This window comes from Heteronotia binoei, chromosome 10 (assembly GCF_032191835.1).
Source record: "Heteronotia binoei isolate CCM8104 ecotype False Entrance Well chromosome 10, APGP_CSIRO_Hbin_v1, whole genome shotgun sequence".
Lineage (NCBI taxonomy): Eukaryota > Metazoa > Chordata > Lepidosauria > Squamata > Gekkonidae > Heteronotia > Heteronotia binoei.
Genome location: NC_083232.1, coordinates 42,561,215 through 42,584,545, shown reverse-complemented (window position 1 = coordinate 42,584,545; position 23,331 = coordinate 42,561,215). Strand labels below are relative to the sequence as shown.

Below are 23,331 nucleotides of genomic sequence, written 5' to 3'. Positions count from 1 at the left end.
ATTAATACTTTAAAATAAATGTCTGACAATTAAAGATTTACAAAGAGAAAAACATCAGTCTTGTGTAGACCTCACCTGTTCTTGAAGCCTCCTTTCTAGTTGCCCAATTAGTTCCATTACATCCCTGGTGCCTCCTTCAGTCAGTTCTGTTTGAAATACTGCTAGAAGAACATCCTTTTCTCTTTGAAAGACTTGTTGGACAGCAAACAGAAGTTCAGATCGCCAGTCTGAGATGCCACCAGCAGATTCAGATCCTACATAAAGCTACAATGGCATGACTATAGTCAAGTTGTGATGTCAGCTGTCTGAAATGGGTTAGATCCTACAATTTTTTGAACTGAACTCCTCTAACACCCCTTCTTTTCTGTGCCATGTGGCCTTTCAGCACTCAGGCCCCAGCAAAAGTCTTTTTAATTTTTAATTTTGCTTTTTTTACCATTGGAAAAGCTGATAAATGCATTCCACCATCTTTTTTATTAAGTACATTTATTTGGCTTTTCATTTGTTAATGATATTTAAATAAATATGTATGTGGATGGAAACAATAATATTAATATAGGAAAACTGAAAATTGACTTCAGAATTGAACTAATTCAAGGTATTAGACAAATCTAAGATCTGCTGCAATTTAATTATATCTTTGACTGACTGGAACATTGATTTTATTTTATTGCTCTATATGTAAATGTCTTTCAATATTCTGGAAGTAATAAAACCAAAAGGAAGAAAGTTTTGTTTATTTTGCTGCCATGTAGATCTATGTTTTGTCATGTCTAGAATTACATAAATATTGATCCTGAGATACAAGGCCAATTTATATTTGTTTTAGATACAATCAGGGAAAATGAAATTGGTAACCTCTGGTCTCATAGACAGGCTGGAGAAAAAGACAGTTTTGTTAAGCCTGTGTTATTTTTACTATTAATTTTAAGTTACTAATGGGTTTGTAATTTTAAATCTAGGAAACTGGGGGTTGGTGTTGGAGGAGCAAAAAGAAAGAAAGAAGAAAGAACACTTTTGTAAATATAGTTACCTCAGGATCCCCATGAACCTGCATTTTAGCAATTAAATCCTTCAAAGCTGAAACAGTGCTCAAGAATGCCTTGCGTTCTTGCAACCAACATTCTGCCCCTTGCTTAAGAGAAGGTACGTCACTGTCACTGTAAGGAAATTCTGTGAGATTCAGCACCTGTATACCTTCATGATGAACAGCTCTTAGTAACCCCTATAATAAAAGAATTTTTAAAAAGTATGTCATTTATTGTTTGCAATTTAAAATACATCTCACCATATTCCTGCATAAATAAATGAAATTGCTTTTATTTAGTAACCACATTTATATTTAAAAAATACTAAAACAGTGTTGTCAACAGTGAAAAATAACTACAATAAAAACATAAGAACATGAAGACAGCCAAAACCACTAATACTAAAGACAATCAGAGTAAGACAATGAATAAAACCATGAGAGCTGGAGCTTTGGAAAAGTTCACAGAAGCAGCTGGCAAAGTAGATTTTCCCCCCTCTTCTTCCTGCGCTGGAGTTGGGGGAGGGGGTATCTTTGAACAAAAAGCACCCCAGTATGAACAGCAGCAGTGAGGAGGGGGAATTGAATACAATCACTTCCTCTGCCTGGTGACCTACTAGTGAGCATGCTCTGACTACGAGAAATCTCAGAGAGGAGTACTGAGACAAACAGCAGGCCACTGGAGGAAGAGAAGTCTCTGTCACTTCTTCTATGAGCTTTTCCACAGTATCCAGACCAGAGCGCCTTCTAACTAAAATCTCAATAAATCTACCGCTGGTAATATCAGACAGCATCTAAAAACAAATAAAATGATAAAAGAAGTTCTGGCATAAAAGTGTTTAAAAATCATAAACCAATTTGATTCTGCTGATATTTAACAAAACAAATTGGTTAACTGTAACTATGAAACAATATGATTAACCTGAAAAAAAATCTAATGGATAGTTATAACTTTTGATATTAGGTGACATTTCAATAAATATGAATTTTTCAGTTACTCTGTGGCTTTATCCTCAACACCATGGCCAGGCTACAGTTTCAATAAAAAAAAAATCAGAAAAAATAAAACACAGTAATAGCCGCTGGTCTTCCTAACAGGTGATGCCTAAAGTTTTAGAAGATCATTAGTAGGTGAGCTAAGCTAAATTTGTCCTTAAGTACAGCAAGATCTCAGCAGTCCTCAACTCCTACTCTTGACAAGAAATAACATTATACAGTAATGAAACTAAAATGGTAAGCTGACACCCACCCAATGCCAGTCTTAGCTTCAAAGAGTTGACCATGATCACATAAACAGGCAATAAGAATGTTCAAATGACTAGTATGCCAACTCATACAGATGCATTTTAATAACAGATTATGTGAGGGTTCTTGAGGAAAATTACTTGCTTTATACTTTAAAACCTAATAGCTTTGCTTTACCTTTATTTTCTTGGGAAGGAAATCTGCTGAAGATTCATCTTCATTTCCTATTTCTTCTGATACATTATCTGATCCTTGACTTGGTGCAAGATATACTCCTTGGCTCCAGTCTGAACTAGAGTCTAAAACAAATTGTAAGTAGTCAAACTGTGCTATCATAAAATTTGACACTGACAATTAAACAAACTCAATGTATATTGTTTTCCCAGTGATTAAAGAATGCATTTTAGGCCTAGAAAAAAGATTATACTTTTAAAATACTTTCCAGAATTCATGGCTAATTAAATTATTTTGTTATTATATTATTTTAGGAGCCTCCTTAATTTTGTCTCAAAAATGCTGAACTGGTGTAATGAAGCAATCCTTCTCACAACATATAGCCTCTCTACTCATAAGAGATTTTCTCCATAACATAAATGTTGGAAAAAGACAGGAAAGACCAACCACAATGATCAAGAGGTTGGAGAACCTCTCTTAGAGGAATTGATAATACATTTAGGACTTTCTAGTTTAGCAGAAAAACACACAAACAACAACCCCTCCCCCTCCAACTAACATGATAGAGATTTGTAAAACTGTGACTGGTATGGCAGTGCAGATTAGATCCTTCCAGCGCTTCTGATGGCAAGAGGAACAGCCTCCTTTGGGCAGGGATCATTCAACCCTTGTGAATGACAGCTATATGGGATTTGAGCTGCATTGAGAATGACATTTTCCTCCCTCTTACTTGAACTCTGGGTCACCCAATGAAACAGATCAGCAGTAGGTGAAGATTGCCCGGACTTGGATGGCAGAGGCTATCAATGAAACTTCTAAGCAAAGTATTTAAAATTGAACTAGTTAGTTTATTAAGCTATAACAATATTTTTCTTTCCTTAGGTATACATAACTGATAATAGTCTTATGGAAAATAAGAAAGAGTAATATTCTCTTACCACTAGAACAACCATCTCTGGCATTAGAAGATACAGACTGGGAAAAAGAAGGAATCCCCTAAAATTTGAAGAGACAAAGATTAAAAATACAACACTATGTAGCAAGGTTTCTATAAACACAGATATCCTTAGTTGCTTCACATTTGCTGTCTCCTAACTGCTGCAACTTCTATGCTTAAGCTGTGTACCAATCATGGTGGTACTTCTAAAGATTTGGTATTCTTCCCGTTGGCCACTGGGGAAATTAAATATGAATCTAGCCTATAATGATGCAACACCATGCTGCTCTAAATTAGTACAGCACTCTAATGAGAATTGTGTGTGCCAAAACAGAAACCTAATTCAGAGGTCGCAAAAAACTTCAGTTTAGTTAAGATTGTGCAAAAATCCTGCATGTTAGATGCAGAAAAAGTTTTTTGTCCAGAATAATGGTCTGTCCTAATTAAGCAGATTTAACCAGTAAGTTTTTTGTTTCTATATTCAAATCCTAATGCCCAGGCATTAATTGATGGAGTGTCATTTCATTTAGGACTGAGCAGGGCAACCCTTCAGGGACATTCTCCGTCATCATGATAGATCTCTTTGCTGAAACTTTCATTACTGCAAGTCAGGATAATGTAAATATTACACTAATTAAATCCAACACATATGAGAAAAAAAATCTTATGAATGTTCCATCAACCTTAAGTGAGCCCAATCAACAGTAAAATTAAAGCAACTTCTGAAGCCATTTACAGACCTAGCAGGTATAAAATGAATGTGAAGAAATTGTAATGGCTAGGGCATATATTTGTCTAGTATCTACCCCCCCCCCCCCACATCCCCCCAAAAATCCAACATGTAGTCTCTCGCGAATTCCTGGGAAAAAAACACCAATAATGAATTGTGGAACATGGGTTATTAAGGATATGGAATAACAGATAAATGTTAATTTCAAAAAAATTGTATGTAATGTAAATATGTTATAAACCTTCTGGTCAATATACTGGAAATAAAAAAAAATATTAGAAGAATTAATGGTAACAGGGCAGAAAGTGGAAATAAGAACTGCAGAAAATTCCCTTAGCAGAGTGGGTAAAACTTTAAATCATTCTCATCTCTGGGACTACCTCCATCAAAATCAGTATCTTAAAGCTAACAAAATGTATCAGAACCAGAGAGATTAGTAGACAAGGATGTATGGAGTTTGCTCCACCAATGTTATCCACACAAATTACTTTGTGATCAAACACCTCCTTATAACTAAGTTATTGAACATTTTAGGTCATAACTCCCCATTGCATCAGGACTTAGAAGTCAGATACATTATCATGGCTTTATTAAGAAAATATGGAACCTGGAAAAAAAAGATGCCATTTGAACATTTAATGGTAAGTAGCACTAAAAGAATAATAACAAGCAGATTGTATAATTAGTTAATTAAAAGAGGAATCATTGGTTTGTTTTTTTTAATGGAGGAAAAGATTTGTGCACAATATGAAAGATAAAATGGATGTGGAAGAAATTTGTCTCAAATTTGTATCCAATCATAAAGATTTTACTGCTGCTCAGTAAATTTTGAATTTCAGATGTCTCACGTGCCATTTTCAGTGGTTTAAGTTAAAGGGAATCCTGACTCTTCCCTTTGGTTGCTGGACTGAGCCAACAGTAAAATATCATGCTGAGGCAGGTGGGACAGCCAGAGTTCTTCAGGAAAGAAGAAAACAGACCACTAGGGTTGCTCAGTCAGAAAATAAAAGAAAAATGGAGGGAAAATCTAAAGGGAAATGAATGAGGCCGCTTCAGCAAAATGGCTTAAAATATTTTGGGATAAATATTTATTTCCTATTTATAGTTTGCCTTTATTAATGCAATGCAATGCAAAGCTGAATAGCATTAATATTGAAATTAATATATCACAGGAAGACTCTTTTGCTCACATATTAGAACATCCAATTTCTAGACCAGGGTTTCCCAAACTTTTATTTCCTGAGGCCGTTATTTTTACACTTCTCCTTTGTGGCCCACTAAAATTTGGGGGTGGAGCCAGGAGACATGGAGGGTGGAGCCGGGAGACAGGAATTATGTCATTTCCTGTGGTGTCACTTCCAGGTCAGGGGCCCAATGATGTCACTTCCAGGGCACATTGAACCAAAACCCCACCACTTCCTGTGATGTCATTTCCAGGGCACTCCCCCAAACCTGCCTCTTCTTCTGAAGTAACTTCATTTTCAGAAAAATCTCTCTGAAACTCATGCTGAGCCAAAATGGGGGTGGAAAGTGGGCAGTCTGCAACTTTTTCATACATTCCCAGGGTCCTCTCTTTCCACCCCCACACCTGCATGCACCTATTTGTTTGTGTGTTCTTCTCCAGCTTGTAAGCACCCCTAATGCCCATGTTCAATTGCCTGCACCACCTACACACCCCTTCCTCAACAGCACTGGCCAGTGTATGCAGTTGGGAGTGCTGTTGCCATTGCCCTCAGGAATGCCAGCACTTTGTACCACCCACACTGGGCCCTGGCAGCTGCTCTACCTCTGGTGAAAAAGGAAGGAGGAGAGATTAAGTGAAAAACCCCAAACCCAGTGGTGATTAGTTTATGTCAAGTAGGCCTTTGTCATGGTTTGCTGTCAGTAATAAAGTGTGATTGTTCTTTTGAAGTATAATTTTTAAAGAAAATACATAGAGTGTTATGACATTAGTACACACCTCTTTATCTCTCAAGGTTTCTATGACAGCCTTCAAAGAACTGCATTCTTCAGTTAATTCTTGTACTAAAAGGAACTGTTCTCTTTTCAATGCTTCTGATTCTGAAATATGTCGGGTCTCCATATCCATTATTTCAGCTGCGTGTAGTTCTTGCATCTGATCAATTTTTTCACTGAACTCCCTTATGATTTCTGCAACTTCCTCTGATGAACACCCATTCTGCAAATCACTCTGTATTCCTTCATTTTTGGTAAGCAGCTGCAATGTTTGGTTACAACTATTGATAAGTATCGTTTTGTTAGTTTGACATGATGCGTTTGTTCTGTTGACATCAGGTTCTTCTTTGGTACATACTCTCTTCAATCTGTTAGCGGTTTCTTCCTTCTGCACATAAACTGCAAGTTTCTCTTCCACTTGAGAAAGTTTTTCCCTTGTTTGCTTTAGTTCTTCCTGAAGACAAATCACACTTGCTTCTTTTACCTACACATAATAAAAGAATAGGAACTGCAGTGCTTTATGTGGCTTTTAAAAAGAAGCATTAATAAACAGTATAAGCATATAAGGACTATATACAGACCACAAAGTTGAGTTTTGTGGTCTCCAGCTTGGCACCAAGGTGGATTTGAATCACAATTTAAATCACTAGTCAGTAAGACTTGATTTAAATCATAGCTTTCTACATAAAGACTGATTTACACTTATTCACAATTATATTAAGATTTCATTTTTAGAATAATAACTGTTCACAGAATAATGTGATAAGCCTTGGGTTATACACACAAAAAGTCCAAAGTCTTGTGGAGTTTTCTGCTCAAAAAGTTTCACTTTTATTTTTACTGCTTGCCCCTCCCTCCTCACACTTAAGTTTCTTCTTGTGCAGATCTATTCCATTCCACTCCAAGCAATCTTTTTCTATTTATTGAACTTTTTGAAACTTAGCACTTAAGGGGTTGATTCTGTGTACATAGGTTTGTAGAACAATGAGATTCTTTTTCTCAACTCTGTTCATTTTATAACATTTTTGCTGCGTAGAAGAGCGATGTAATCTCTGCAGACACAAATTACAGTTTTGAGAACTGCAAAACCAAGCATCTGTGTTCTGTGATAATATCTTGTAGACAGAGACAGAGAAACTGCCCAGTAATCTAACAGAAACCTCTGGAAGAGCATGACATTGTGAATGGATTAATAGAATTTACTTTAAACATTGCATGAATATACAGCCTTATGCTTTAGAATTAAAAACTAATCCTTATTTCATGATGGAATAACCTTTGGATGATAATATATTTTACTCAAAAAGCATTTTATTTTAAAAAATCCAATTTAAATTAAAAAATCCGATTTTTTAATTTTTTTAAAAAAATTATTGATTTTTATCCACCCTGCTTGGCACACAGCCCCATTTGGATCTAAACCACAGTCTGAGAAACATGGTCCCTTACAGCCACCTGGCTACAGATATAGCAATGCAGGAACCAGAGATCTGGATTTACTCTGATCCCCGTTTGTGGAGCCATGGAGAGGGGTAATAGGCAAGGCAGCCTTTTGCTGGTGGAGAGGGGCAGGGCCAGACCAAGCACAGGAAGCAGGTGTCCGGCCTAACTTGATGCGGGCCCTATAGGATGTCTTTGGGGTGGGTCAGGGGGCGGCCACCAGCTACTTAGGATGCAGCACCGCCTCTTCCTGCCCTCTTTGATATACAGATATAGCAATGCAGGAAAAAAATTTCTCCAGCTGAGAGGCGCAGAGGAAACAGGAAGCAAACAAACAAGGATTTTTGCTCAAACTAGCTCTTAGGCCTATTTGCTGTACAATCTGTGATTTGTTATGACGACTGTACGCAGCTAACATCTGAAAAATGAACAATCCTTCAAGGAATTGATAGCATAATATAAAATTTACTTTACTTACTTTAAAATGGTTTTAAAGTAAGATTTTTTACCAAGTCCATCAAACATACATTTACAAAAATCAAAGAGTCCATGCAATCTTCAGAGGAAAATAGGGCTAGAGGGAATGCAGTGGAACAGTTCCAGAACCTCTATGTGGAAACAAAATTCTCAAAAAGTTCTTACCATTAACTCCTCTTTCAATTTTTCTGTTTTCTCTCTACAACTGTTAAGCTCTTCCTTAGCAGCAACAGACTCTGCTCTGAATTTTTCTAGTTCAAGATCATCAGGTAGTAAACTTCTTTGTTTATTTTCACTCTGTTCTTGGACCATCTACATGCCAAAACAAAAGGAAAAAAAAACATTATTTTTCATAACCTAAGATATGGGACAACAATTTAAGCAGTTTGCACAACTTGCTGTCTAATAAAACCACCTATCAGAATACTGATAAACTGTCACGATTTTCAAATCAACTGACATCTTTGGCATAGAAAATATGTATGTGTTCATAAAAGTGCTGCAGCATACTCAGAATACAGTCTGTGAAGAACCTTGGAACAAGAATTGCACAGCAAATCCAAAACCACATCAGCAAGGAAGCACTCCCACCATAACACAGTTCTCTTCGTATCTAAGCAGACAGTGACGATCACTTCTAATCTGGCCAACATCATTAAAAATGTTGCCTAACTTTTTCCCTACTGGGGCTAACATCATCTGGTATGGAATAATATTTATTGAGGAATGTGTGTGGGAAGATGACCATTCTCCCTCTGAAAAACCATCCCTTTTCTCCTAAAATTGCTTTTTTGCAAACAAAATTAAAGACAAGAGATCTCCAGTGTCCAGGGATGAGGCAAGTGTGGCATTCATTTTTCCCTGGTCCTCAGCATTGTTTACCAGTCTACCTACCACATACAAGCAAAACAGTTGCCTCTTTCACTAGACAGGGAGAGTAGCATTTGTCATCTTGCTAGTCTGCAGGACTACCCATTTGCCTCTGTGGACAAGTAAAACATTTGCTCCGATACAGGTAGGGTTGCCAAGTCCAATTCAAGAAATATCTGGGGACTTTGGGGGTGGAGTCAGGAAACTTTGGGGGTGGAGCTAGGAACAAGGGTGTGACAAGCATAATTGAACTCCAAGGCCATCACATTTTAAAGGGACAGCACACCTTTTTAAATGTCTTCCTTCCATAGGAAATAATGAAGGATAGGGGCACATTCTTTTGGGGCTCATAGAATTGGACCCCCTGGTCCGATCGTTTTGTAACTTGGGGGGTACTTTGGGGAGAGGCACTAGATACTATACTGAAAATTTGGTGCCTCTAACTCAAAAAACAGCTCCCCCAGACCCCCTGAAACCTCCAGGTCAATTCTCCATTATACCCAATGAGAATCAATCTCCACATAGGGAATAATGAAGTGCTCAGCAGACGGTTCCCTCCCCCCCACCCCGTTTCTGGCGACTCTGACGTGAGGGATTGGCCTCTCTACTCATGAGTTGCTTCCAGCTTCTTCAGACACACCATCCCAAGAGGAAACCTTTCAATCAGAGACTGAAGCCTCCGGAGGTGGAAAGGCACATGGTCCTCTGGGGGCAGGGCTTTCCCCCGCCAGCCAGCTGACTGGAGGTGGGAAGGAGCCTGGGAAAGCGGAAGAAGTTGATGGGGTTGTGAACTGTTGATGGGGTGTGAACTGGCAGAGACTGACCAAGAGAGAGATCTTGGGGTCATGGTAGATAACTCACTGAAAATGTCAAGACAGTGTGTGATTGCAATAAAAAAGGCCAACGCTATGCTGGGAATTATTAGGAAGGGAATTGAAAACAAATCAGCCAGTATCATAATGCCCCTGTATAAATCGATGGTGCGGTCTCATTTGGAATACTGTGTGTAATTCTGGTCACCGCACTTCAAAAAGGATATTATAGCATTGGAAAAAGTCCAGAAAAGGGCAACTAGAATGATTAAAGGGTTGGAACATTTTCCCTATGAAGAAAGGTTAAAACGCTTGGGGCTCTTAAGCTTGGAGAAATGCCGACTGTGGGGTGACATGATAGAGGTCTACAAGATAATGAATGGGATGGAGAAAGTAGAGAAAGAAGTACTTTTCTCCATTTCTCACAATACAAGAACTCGTGGGCATTCGATGAAATTGCTGAGCAGTCAGGTTAAAATGGATAAAAGGAAGTACTTCTTCACCCAAAGGGTGATTAACATGTGGAATTCACTGCCACAGGAGGTGGTGGCGGCTACAAGCATAGACAGCTTCAAGAGGGGTTTAGATAAAAATATGGAGCAGAGGTCCATCAGTGGCTATTAGCCACAGTGTGTGTGTGTATATATGTGTGTGTGTGTGTGTGTGTATATATAATTTTTTTGGCCACTTTGTGACACAGAGTGTTGGACTGGATGGGCCATTGGCCTGATCCAACATGGCTTCTCTTATGTTCTTAAGAACCCCTGCTGGGACCTGGGGATTGGCAAGCCTAGATACAGGACTGCCAATTCCAAACTAGAAGAAGAAGATATTGGATTTATATCCCGCCCTCCACTCCGAAGAGTTTCAGAGCGGCTCACAATCTCCTTTACCTTCCTCCCCCACAACAGACACCCTGTGAGGTGGGTGGGGCTGGAGAGGGCTCTCACAGCAGCTGCCCTTTCAAGGACAACCTCTGCCAGAGCTATGGCTGACCCAAGGCCATGTTAGCAGGTGCAAGTGGAGGAATGGGGAATCAAACCCGGTTCTCCCAGATAAGAGTCCGTGCACTTAACCACTACACCAAACTGGCTCTCACCAAACTAGGAAACTGCTGGAGATTTTGAGGGTGGAGACTGGGAAGTGGAGAGACCTCAGAGGAGTATAGCTCCATATCGTCCTAGAGAATGGTATCTGTCATCTGGAGATCAGGTGTAATTTCAAGAGATCTCCAGGCCCCACCTGAAGGTTGGCAGGCCTGCTCCTGTATCTCCTAGTTTTTCTGTGTGCTCCTTTTGTGATTGAAGGATCAAGGAGTGAACACAGCATTTTTGGTTTAGGTTTTATTAACATGCAAAATGCACAATCTTACTAGGAAGTAAGCACAAGCTTTGGGGAACATACCTGAGGAGCTTTTGTTTTCTTGGAGATCTTTGCCCTTTCCCTTTTGTGCTTTTCTTCTGCATCTGCTAGAAGCTGCCGTAGTTCAGCAAGCCTTCCTTCTTTTTCCTTCGCTTCTTTCTGTGCCATTTCCACTTTTGTTTTTTCTATCTGCAAGTTACTATGTGCATTTGCCACTTGGCACTCCATCTCTGTAAGTTTTTCTAGCAGTGCTGATAATCTAAGCTTTGCATCTTCTTCTACTATGCTATCTACTTTTTCTGTTAGAATAGTCTGTATGGCTTCCTCGGGGCCTCCTGCATGCATTTCTGGGAGGACTTTATTTTGTTCTAGAACCGCATTCAGCTGGGCTTCAATAACAACTGCTGCAGCAGCCTTCTGTGCCAGTGTTTCTTCCAGCTCTACTATCTTCTGCTGAAATGCCTCTGACTCAGCCTGCGCTTGCTCATTTAAATCTTTAATTTGCTTGTAACACTGTTTTAGCTCCAAATCCTTCTCCTTAAGAACTTTCTGAAACTGCTGCAACTTTGTGTCTGTGTTGCTCAATGAATCTTTAGCATTTTCATCCACAGAATTACATATTTTAGTTTTTTTCTTATTTACAGGTTGTTCACTGAGCTTCATTCCTACTTCAGCCATACTACTTCTCGTTTGCACATTTTCATGCTCTTCTCCCATTCGTTCATGTGCCTCCTTCAGGGTATCTAGTTCTTCTTTTAACTTCTTTGCTTTTAATTTTGTTTCCTCCAGTTCATGCTTTGCATGGGACACCTCTATATCACTACTTTCCACTTTCCTCAACAGAGCTTCTTTTTCTGCCACCACTACATCTAGCTGCTGTTTTATATTATCTGCATCTTCCTGAATCAATGAGAAGTCCAGAGGTTCTTTGTGCTCAATATTTGCCAGCTCTTGCTGCAGCTTTTCAATAACTTCATTCAGCTGTTCTATTTCCTGCTCACTGTTTTGTTTTACACGCTCTTGATCACTCTTCAAGTATTCTATTTGGGCCTCCAGTTCCTTTATGTGATCATTTTTTTCCTCAATTACCTAAGTGGTCAAAGAAAGAAAGAAAAGAACATTTCATTATTGAAAAAGGTAGTCATTTCTGTAATTTATGCCAGACTTGTTTAGCAATTACTCCTTACATATGCCAACAGTGTTCATTTTTCCTGAAGTAGTATATTTCATGATTCCCAGTTAATTTCATCTTTACATAAAATTTGGAAGAACTAAGCCCAAGAATTTTGAAAGCTTGCTAAGATTTTGTTTTTGTTAGAATTTAATGTATTACAATTACCTGTCTCTAAACGTTCTGAGATTGTCACATTAATGGTGAGAAGTCCAAAGAGACCATTTGCAGGACTGAGCCACCAAATCTCTCCTCAGGGAATTACATTTCCAGATATACAAACTACTTTAAGAATAATTTCTACTAACACTCGTTCAACTGGTATTTTCTCTAATAAAACTATGTCTTTATATTGGCTTTTCAAATAATTACAAATTGCAAATATTTAAGATGTTCAAGTACCATCATGTCCTTCATCATTTGTTTGAGAATGAAAGACACAGCTTCTCAGAATGCTGGATGTTTAAACAACGTAACCAAACACACTTCCAGACTTTGACAAATTAAGTATTCTTCACTGTACAGATGTAGAACAAAACAGAAATGATTTTCAGTTTATTAGCCCTCAAATCAGATGGTAACTTTCTTACGTTTCTGAAGTGGTTGTATTTTGTAGAATATGTTATATGAACTATGTGGAATTAGGAGTGAAGGAAATATATGAAACCCTGGTAACAGTGCAATTCCAAGTGGAATTACAATCTTCTAAACCCAGTAACTTCTGTGGTCTTAGAAAGGTGTAACTTTTTAGGATTCCACAGTCTGAACATCAAAGTGAGGTAAACAACAAAAAGAGCTTCATCAAGCAATAGCTAATGTACAAAACATATGAGATTTTATAGAAATCAGGATGATATAAAGTAATAAGAATGTAAAGGGGAAAAGGCACAGCAGCTAATTTGATGATGATGATGATGAAATTGGATTTATATCCCACCCTCCACTCCGAATCTCAGAGCAGCTTACAATCTCCTATATCTTCTTCCCCCCCCCACAACAGACACCCTGTGAGGTGGGTGGAGCTGAGAGAGCTCTTAAAGCAGTTGCCCTTTCAAGGACAACTCCTATGAGAGCTATGGCTGACCCAAGGCCATTCCAGCAGCAGCAAGTGAAGGAGTGGGGAATCAAACCCAGTTCTTCCAGATAAGATGCCACACACTAAAACACTATACCAAACTGGCTCTAACTTGTTACTCATACAATGAATAGTTCAAAATTTTACCTAAAAGAAGTCTATATTGAAAAGAATGCAAAAGCTAAAAGAAGATTCAGATCAATCCATCAAGATATTCAGAGAGAAACAAACGGCATTCAAAAATTCCAAGAAGCTTTAAAAACCCAGAAGAGATTTTTTTAACACCAAGTCAAGAAGGAATAGTCTAAATAAAAGTACTATTGATGCAACTATAGAACAGATGAAATAATGCCACAGGACTATAACAGGAATAGGATTATCATAGACTTCAAGAACAAAGATTACACCACTGCTGGAAAGAGGGAACATTTACTGGGTCAAATCTGTTATGAAAATGAAGGGTCCTAAAAGAGATTTCAAAGGCATGTACTTTGTTATCTGTTGTAAATTCAAGCTGCTGTTGCAGTTTTGCAATCTGTTCATGGAGTTCATTTATTTCCCGTTCTTTTTCCTGTACGATCTGTACAAACTTCCCCGTAACTGGCTGATGATCCTTTATGGAAACATCTTCAGGATTTTGGATAGCTAATCCCAATTTTTCCATTTCCTCCTACAGACAAAAAACAGTGGCATAGAATGTAACATACATTTTCTTCTTTAATTCTGGATCATTCATCAGATGCAAAACTGGGGAATATTCAGAGACACAAGAATATACTTTATGAAATTGAAAAGGTATTTATAAAAGCTGAAGACTTGCAGGTTAACATGTTCATTCAGAGGCAGAAGGAAGGAAAGTATAAACTTCCTTGTCAAATGATTACCTTGAATAATTTATTCTCTTGTTCTAGCTCCTGTTGCCGTGTAGTGGCTTCTTTTCGCTGGATTTCTAGTTGCATGTGCAACTGCTGTACCTCTTCATTTTTGTTTTCTAGTTCCTCACGGAACTGCTCTAACTGTTCTTCAAGATTTATTATCTGTATATCCAAAACAAGCGGCAAATGGACCATTTTTTAAAAGCAAAATATAATTTAAGGAACTTCAATGAATTAGGCTTTTATTTTCAGAAACAAACTGCTGTATTTATTTTCAGGTTTGAACAAAAAATCCTCTCAAATTTATTAAAACCACATAGCAGCATATAATTTAAGGCTCCACTGTGAACACTGTTTCAGATAAAAACTGGCTCATCCAGCCATGCTACAATTTGAGGTTAGGGACAAAGGCCAGTGGCAGAGGAGGTAGATGAAGCAGACCACAGGCTATCGAAATAATACACCTGCACATAGCTAAAGGAGGTAATGACTGACCAGTTCTGACAGCTGATGCCCATCAATCACTCATTTTCATCTGAAAAGATTTGTGGATGTTTAGGATCATGTTCCAGCACAAAGAGCATTTGCTTCCACTGTCCCATCCACAAAGAGGTCATATAAATCTGTGTTTAAGGACTGGAGATAATCAGAGAAGCTTTTATTGCTAAGTGGTGGGCAATTCAGGGATATTGAGTGTTCATGATGCTAGTATCCCTTAGGGAGAAATGGTTGGCCCATAAACCCAGAATATCTTCACAGCTGCAATTTCTTCTCTTTTATAGAGACAGAATGGTTTTGAGGATTCATCTTTAGGTTACCAGTTTGTTCTTCAAGGTCTATAGAAAGATCACACCTATAGACCAGACTGAAAGTGTTCACAACTCACAGCATCACATACATCTTGTCCTTCAGGTCTAGGCCTATATGGCCAGCAGAAATAAGCTGAGTTCATGTACTGAGCTGTGCATAAAAAGTTTTAAGTGCCTAAATAACTGAAATGGATACTCTACCTCTTTTTCCTTTCTGTCTACAGCTTCTTGTTCCGCCTGTAACTGAGCTTCTAGAGGCAATTCTCCCCTTACTGCAGACCCAAACTGCTTCCTTTGCTCCACCTTTAAGGTAAGTATATTAGCTATCATACTTTAATAATTACATAAAATTTTGTTAATTGTAAATTCAAGCATAAAAACAGGGCATACAAAATACCTTTTGCAAACTGTCTGCACTGATCATTAAGGCTTGTTCCAATTCTCTGATTCTGCACTCTAATTTCTCAATTTCTTCATTCCGTTCTTGCACATCTCTTTGAAGTTGCTCCTTAGAGAGCAAAAGCTCACTGCATTTGTCTGTCTTTTCTTTGAGATGATTTGTTAACTGCTCAACCTGGTGACAATAGGCAGGAATTGTATTTGACATCTTTTGAAATTCAGAGGATACTAAGGATGTAGATTGTTTTGCAATAAGTCTTAAGACGTTTAGCAAAAAAAGGTGTACCAACACTTTAATTTGCACATAAAGAGATAGAATAAATACAAATTCACTATTACAGACAGTCAAGTTAAGCTGCCCAGAGGTAAAAACAAGATGTTTTGAGCCAAGGAAGAAGAATCAGCATCCAAAATATTTATTCATTCAAAGTAAAAACAATAGCCAAAGAGATAAGGAAAATAAGATGGAAGAATCAGAAAGCAGGCTGAAAAGAGGAAGAGAGAATAAGAGAACTGGCTGCCATTCATATTACCAAGGAATACTCCATTCTAAGACAACCAGAAAGACCTCCCAGAGAAAAGTCTGATTGACCAGACAGGAAAAAACAACAACAAAACACTCTCCTGTTGAACAAATTATGAACAGCTATCAGTACAAACTGCAAGTACAGAAATGTCCTCCATTCTATCAACTGTATATTATTTCACCAATGCAAATTAAACCCACAGCCACTATTCTACACTGATAAAATAGCTGGCAAAAACTCTCAAAGTGTGCAAGTATGTATCACACCCTCCCTGTCCAAAAAAGGCAAATAATTAATATTTCATATACTTTATGAGAGTCAATTTGGTGTATTGGTTAAGAGCATGGACTCTAATCTGGGACAACTGGGTTTGATTCCCCACTGCTCTACATGCACTTGCTGGTGTGACCTTGGAGTCAGCCACGTCCTCCCAAAGCTGTTTACTCAAGAGGAGATCCTGAAAGAACTTACAGGGTGTCTGTTGTGGGGAGGGGAAGGAGACTGTAAGCCACTCTGAGATGCCGAGTGTAGGGTGGGTATAAATCAAATATCTTCTTCTTTATCTCAAAGTGTGTGTTACTAGGTGATGAATATAACCTTTTAAAAGCTATTACTTTTTTTCTTCTAACAGTAGTTAATGGATTGGATCTAGAGATCCATTCCACAAATGCTGGAACTTTGCCTCCTCTCCACCCCCCCACTGCAAGGAAGCTTTTCCTAATGCTTGCATTAGAGGAAGGGCTCCTTGTACTAGATAACAACATTGCCATTAGTGTACCATATTGATAGGATCCAGCTGTATATTTTTATGCATTTGCAAAGAACCCAAGAGAATTTGATTAATTCTAGAAAGCAAACTACTGTTGCTCACTTCAGTGATATCCTTCCCTGATTTATTTTCAGGTAGACCAAACTTTGCTACCCATTCTCCACACACAAGGCCCTCAGTAGATGCACATAATCACTACTAATTGCAAAGCGCTGGGTTTCATTTTGCCAAGCTGAAGCAAAACAAAGCTTGTATTAAATTACATAAAATTAGCTGAAAAACTTAACTAGCTAACCACTAGTATAGCTGGGGAATGATGACATGCAGCTTGCATGTTATACAATTCAAAAAGTTTTTGATGGAGTTATAAGGGTGAAGGAAAAACCAGAGGAGTAGCTAAGTGTAACAATGTTGTAATAACAGGAGTCTCTGACTACCATTACATTAATTAGGAAAATGCAATAGGGCCACTGGTATTTAATTTATGCAGAAATTATGTAGAACTGGGGGATGAACAGAGAATTAGCAGTTTGTGGATGACCCCAAACTGTTAAAGATAGTAAACAAACACAGAGACTACAAAGAACTCCAGAAGGACCTCTCCAAACTGCATGAACAAAGAACAAAATGACAATTAAATTCAACATAAGTGCAAAGCAATAAAACTTGAATTACATGTATAAACTTGATAGGATCTGACTAGGCAAAAAAGACCTAAGAGTTATTGTGCTTATCTCAATGGTAATGTTCATTAAGTGTGCAGTGCTGATGAAAAGCACAAATCCCATTCTACAAGTCACTACAAAAGGGACTGAGAAAAGAACTGCCAATAGAGTAATGCCTTTATTCAAGTCCCTGATAAACTGTATAGGGTATCCATTTGGAACACCACATACAGTTCTGATTACTGCATCTCAAAAGGGAGATTAACAGCACAATCCAGAGACGGGGTGGGGGTGGAAAGTCTTTTGGGAGCAGACGAGCCGCTACGTGGGCACAGGAGGGGTTTGCACCGATGTACGACTGGCGCCGCCACAGCAGGGGGGGGAGTTACGTGGGCGGGGAGCCACCCAAGCGCCACTCCGCCCAAGGGCAGCAGCGCCTGAGGGCTGTGCCTGAGCATGGGCAGAAGTGAGGCAGAGCGCAGCGTTCAGGTGCAGGAGTGGGTGGAGTTGGGGGCGCAGCCAGGCTTAAGCAGCTTCCTGAGCAGTTTGGCCCATGACATGCACCCCCCGAGAGGCGCAACTTTACGCCTGCAAAAATGGCAGCGTGCCCCATAGGCACTCGTTGAAATAAAAAACAACTGTTGCCTCCACCGCTGCAGAAGCTCGCAAACCCCTTAGGGAGCAGTGTGATTGCCTCTCCAATCCCCTCATGCCTTGGGCTGATGAGCCCCCTCCCCGGCACCCAATCGCGGTCTCCCCCTTCCTAGAAATACTTCTGCTCTGGACTCGCCCAACTCAGTTGTTAGGGAGAGGAGCGCGTGGCAGGAAGTTTTGCCAGTGAGCTCCCGGCCATACAGACTTAGAGTGAGGGACAGGCAGGCACGTTGGTGACGAGTTATGCGCTGGACAGTTGCTTTGACAGTATCTTTGACTTGCCATGGGGAGAGAGAGGTCTCTCCCCTGGGGCTAACTGCTCTTGTTTCCAGGTCTTCACAGGTTCCGGGCTCCTGGAGGCTCTGATTGTGAGGACTGTCGCCCATGGCTGGGTAAGTTCCACCGTCCATCCCCCAGCCTCCCCCTCCCCTCGCTCTTGACCGCTTGGTGTGCAAGCATCTCTGACACTTGAACTAGGCAGTGGGCTCCGGCAGGGGGCATTTGCTGACTCTGCTCCCCTGTGCTGCCGCCTGCTTCCTTCCCTTGGTCTGCCCTCTGCCACGTTCTCAACCCCTGGCAGGGCATGGGGTGTGTATGCTTGGCAGCTGCCCCATTGCGGGGAGGTGGGGAGACTGTCCCTTTAAGAGACCGCCAGGCTGAAATGCAGCCTGCTCTGCCTGGGAGGGTGGGCAGACTTGGTTTTAGGGGGGGAACTGTCTATGAGCTGCCACGCTGCCCCCCGCGTGGCTGGACTGGGAGGGGAGTGCCGCCCCTCTGCCTGCCCGGGCTGACAGCCTACCTGACCCCACAGGGCTGTTGTGCACAGGACACTAAGGGGGGGGGCTGATGAGGTGGACTCAGAGTTCTGTGGCTGATGCACTTGCACTCTGAGTTCCGCGGCCCCCGGGGGAGGTGTTCCATGCACATGGCAGGGGGCATCATGGCAACATGGGGTCTCTGGGTGGGGGGGTGTCTGCTGCTGGGCTGCTCACTCCCAGACACACATTCCAGCTGCTGTCTATGACAGCAAACTCCTGCTCTTCATACTTCCTGCTTGCCTGCCTGCCATTGGTAGAGTCTCTGACAGCGGGAGGGTGTGAGGGGGTTGACAGCTTCCCCGTGGTCCCGTACAGGCCTATCTCACCCCCATCCCCACCTTGCCACCAAGCCAGGCTTCTCATGCGCGCATGCCCAGCCTCACTCCTGTTCCCTCCCTGTGTTGGTGGGACGTCTCTCCTTTGCCTGTGATGGTCTGCCAATCATTGGCTCCTTTCTCTGGGGATGGGTTGGGGATGGCTATCAGCCTCTCTGGGGCCGCCTCTCCCCATCCCTGTCATGAGCCGCGGCGCATGCACCAGGACTGGCCAATGGGGGGATGGGCTGGCCCTCCCCTCCGGCTGCCTCCGCCTCCCTTGTGTTTCTGCCAGCAGCGTTGCCATGGGAACCATCTCCCTCACAGCAAGCTGCGCCTCTCCCCTCCCGACGCTCCAGCATGCCAAAGTCCTCAGGAAGTCTACTAGCGGCGCGGCAGCTAAGCCGCGGCCGGCCGCCACTTATGTCTGGATTGGGCTGCCCAACTGGGAAAATGTTAAAAAGAAAAAGGCCAACCAGAAAAACCATGGTTTAGGAGTGCCTGCCATAGCACCATCTAAGGCTTTTTAAGTTAGAAAAAGGTGACAGTGGGTGATATGACAGCCCTACAAAATTATGTATGATGCAAAGAAAATGGATTGTGGAAACTTTTCTCCTTCTTCCATAATAAAAGAATTCAGGGTCACCTGACAACTCATCGGCTGACAAAAGATTCAAGATGGACAAAAAGAAGACGTTCTTGCACAACAGGCAGCTGACTTGGGAACTCATTGCCACAAAATGTGATGATTGGTTTATTTTAAACGGGTTGGACAGATTTACAAAGGGTAGGATCTTGTTCCTGGCCACTACCTGTGACAGTCGAATGGGCCCTCCAGATTCGCAGACAAAATGCCTCTGTCTTTCAGATGCTGGGGAGGAGTCAGAAAGTACAGACTCTGCTTGTAGGCCTGCTTGAGGAGTCTGACTAGCCACTAATGGAAACAAGATGCTGAACTAGATGGATCGTCAGTCTGATCCAGCAAGAGTAATTTAAGGCTCTTACGAGCTCTTTAGGCATGTTCAAAGGTTCCAACCATGCCCAGCAGGTCTTCTCATTTTTCATTGGAACAGGAGAACCATCTCACCAACATCACTGTCATGTCGCAAACTGTCTTTGAAAGGAAATGCTAACTTAGGTATGGTTGAGATTTTATTTTTTAAAAAAGAAAACCCTTATGTCATACAATCATTTAAACAGTCCCTTCAATTTCAAAAGTAGTTTGTAAGGTTCTAGTGTCCCTTGAGCATATAAAACTCATGTGATCTTGGCCATCATGTCATTGCACACAACTCTATTAGCTGCTAACTTGATTAGTTTTGCATGGGTTTATTGTTGGGGCCACTCTTCATAATATTTCCCTCTCCCTATTCTCACTGGGGCTTCTTGCAATCTGGCATTTGCCTTATACATATTGTAAACATTTTTACAGCATTTCTATTATTGCTTCGATTTGTGTATGGAGACATAGAGGTGACAGCAGGTCAGTATCTTACCTCTCTATTTTGGTGTTCATTGACAGGCTGAAATCTCTGAGGAATCTTCAGCTGGTGCTCAAGTTTTTGTATCTCCTGTTGGAATACATCCCTTTCATGTTCCCTGTCAATTGCCTGTTCCTGAAACATAATATATTTCTTATATTTGTTGTATTCATTGTAGTGAACTCATTTTGACAAACATAAAAATGATTAATGCACAATGTCTTGCTTTAGTTGACTGTTAAATGTATCTGCCATTGGTAAACAGCAGGAAGCCCCATGATGTATTAAATCTACTCCAACCAACTTATCCTGTCATGGAAAAAACAATGCTGGTTTATTTCTGCTGTATATTATCAAAGCAGTCTGTGACAGCACTCTAGGTGGGATGTAAACCTGCAGCCTACAGCACTTTCTCAAAACAGGTGCTGACTTATTAATGATTATTAAAATATGATGCAAGCAATGGGAAGCAAGAAACCTGTGGCTACCAGCTTTCTTGTCTACTCAATAGTGACAGGGTTAGTAACATATAGAAACATTTGGTATAGGAAACTGTAAAAAAAAATTAAAATGTTTGCCAATACAGCAAAATCATAAGCTATTTTTTCTGGCTATTATCCCATAACTGGCACTTATTATTGCTAACCTGAATTTCTGGTTGTACTACAGGAGACCATTTTGGTGTCTTTTCAGAATCAAATCAAACTTAGATTAGTTATGCCCTGGTAAATACCCAAATGCCCTACACTAACATTAAAAAGGTAGTCCCCTGCGCAAGCACCAATTGTTTCCGACGGTAACATTGCATCACGACCTTTTCACAGCAGACTTTTTACAAGGTGGTTTTGCCATTGTCTTCCCCAGTCATTTACCCTTTCCCCCCAGCAAGCTGGGTACTCATTTTACCGACCTCAGAAGGATGGAAGGCTGAGTCAACTTTGAGCTGGCGACCTGAATCCAGCTTCTACCAGGATCAAACTCAGGTTGTGAGCAGAACTTGGACCGCAGTACTGCAGCTTACCACTCTGCCATGGGGCTTCTACTAACATTAGCAAGCCATAATACAGAGATACTACACTAGTCATCCCTTCAGCAAAATTACATCTTTGTTACTTTGCTAACTAACCTCCACTATTGTTTCCAAATGTGTGAAGGAGCAAATTCATACTCACATTAATTTAAAAGGACAGACATAATTTTCTGGTCTATCTAAGCTGAAAAGAGCTGATTTGAAAATTCTGAACTTTGGTCCATTTGTCATTCATCTGACATGTTTACACTGCTTAATATACACAATTTTTTAAAAAGCAATTTTATTACTTTGAAATGTGCTAGAAACCCACAGGGTTAACAGGAATACCTGCTTTTGCCCTTACTTTATTCTGTCCTAAAAGGCAAGATGGATTTGCAACTATGTTAAGTAACTATTTTCTTACTTACATCTAGAAACTTCTTTGTTTTCTCCAGTTGTTTTTCCAAAGCTTGGTTCTGCTGCCTTAGATCCATTAATTCTGCATTCTTTTCTTGCTCTAATTCCAAAAGACGGCTGACTTGCTCCTCTATATCAGCTTCCAGAACTTTCACCTGCTTCTGAAGGTAGTCATATTCTTTCTCAGCTTGCCGTTGTACTTCTATTTTTTCCTTCATAAGCTTTTCTGTCTCTGCCAGCAACTCTGTTTCATAAGAGCATCAATTGTTTTAGATATACAAAGTTAGTTATAGTCTGTTACAACAAAACCACAATAAAATCATGTGTCCATGCTAGAGTACAACAAAGGATGGAAATAGATTTGGGTTTTTCCATACCTGTATTGTGGTATCTTTTAATAGAAATAAAAAGATATCACAGAAAAGTATTAATGACTTCTTTTATGACTTGCATTATTTCTGTTGGTTAACTATTCACACAAAAGATTATTTAGTGTGTTACCATCACGAATCATATATTCAATTTAATACTTGGGAAAATGTATGATGGCATTAAAACCCAGCTATTTTCTCATCCAATAGGGCTAATCCAGTCTCAACATATTTTTCCCAACAAGAGGTGTATACATATATATATATATGTTTAAGGCAGGATACCACAGACCTTCACCTGGTGAGTTACAACAAGAATACAGAAGGAAATTTCTTACCTGCAACTGGGATGTTCTGTTAAGGACTTTGAGCTCATACACACATACCTCATTCTTTCCTCCCTCCACTTTTAAATTGTTTGGGAAAACTTAGAAGTTGTTTATTCTGTTACATTAGCAGCACAGGAAACTCTAGAACAAGTCTCCTTCCAATTCCAGTAACTCTGGATGTTCTAAGTCACTATCAAATTGCTAATAATACGGCTATTCCCTATGTCTGCACCACATCTTTCAGGAGCTGAGCTACAACGGGGTACAAAGGAGACACACTGTAAACTCCTTCCACTTAGTGATGCTGCATATGGAGACATATGTACTACATCAGAAGGGGCCTCATAATGAACGTATTGTCTAACAAATAATCAGAAGAATTACTGCCAATATAAATGAGTCACAATATACAATATCTGAATAATCTTCAATATATAATGGGTATACAGGCTGTAAACAGAGGCCCTCTGCGATTTTAAATTAGATTTACTACAGAGTAATAGATTGATAGATCAGGGTATTTGACACATTTGCAGGGTGGTGAGGAAAAAAAGTCACCAGATATTGGCCATTTTGTTGCACTACACAATACAGAGATTTTGGGTACCATCATCT

At 40.1% G+C, this 23,331-nt stretch overlaps 1 protein-coding gene across 2 annotated transcripts in view; it reads right to left on the bottom strand.

Annotated features, from left to right (window-relative positions):
- The window catches only part of AKAP9 (A-kinase anchoring protein 9), a 163,536-nt gene that overhangs the window by 20,150 nt on the left and 120,055 nt on the right, over positions 1-23,331 (bottom strand). For both annotated transcript variants that reach the window (XM_060248483.1, XM_060248484.1), the window contains 13 exons: positions 22,028-22,260; positions 20,603-20,722; positions 15,358-15,534; positions 15,162-15,263; positions 14,161-14,313; positions 13,767-13,946; positions 11,073-12,119; positions 8,152-8,298; positions 6,074-6,553; positions 3,385-3,442; positions 2,450-2,571; positions 1,034-1,225; positions 76-264 (listed from right to left, as the gene is read on the bottom strand). In XM_060248483.1, the coding sequence (XP_060104466.1) occupies positions 76-264; positions 1,034-1,225; positions 2,450-2,571; positions 3,385-3,442; positions 6,074-6,553; positions 8,152-8,298; positions 11,073-12,119; positions 13,767-13,946; positions 14,161-14,313; positions 15,162-15,263; positions 15,358-15,534; positions 20,603-20,722; positions 22,028-22,260 (3,200 nt within the window). The remainder of the gene's footprint in view (positions 1-75; positions 265-1,033; positions 1,226-2,449; positions 2,572-3,384; positions 3,443-6,073; positions 6,554-8,151; positions 8,299-11,072; positions 12,120-13,766; positions 13,947-14,160; positions 14,314-15,161; positions 15,264-15,357; positions 15,535-20,602; positions 20,723-22,027; positions 22,261-23,331) is intronic.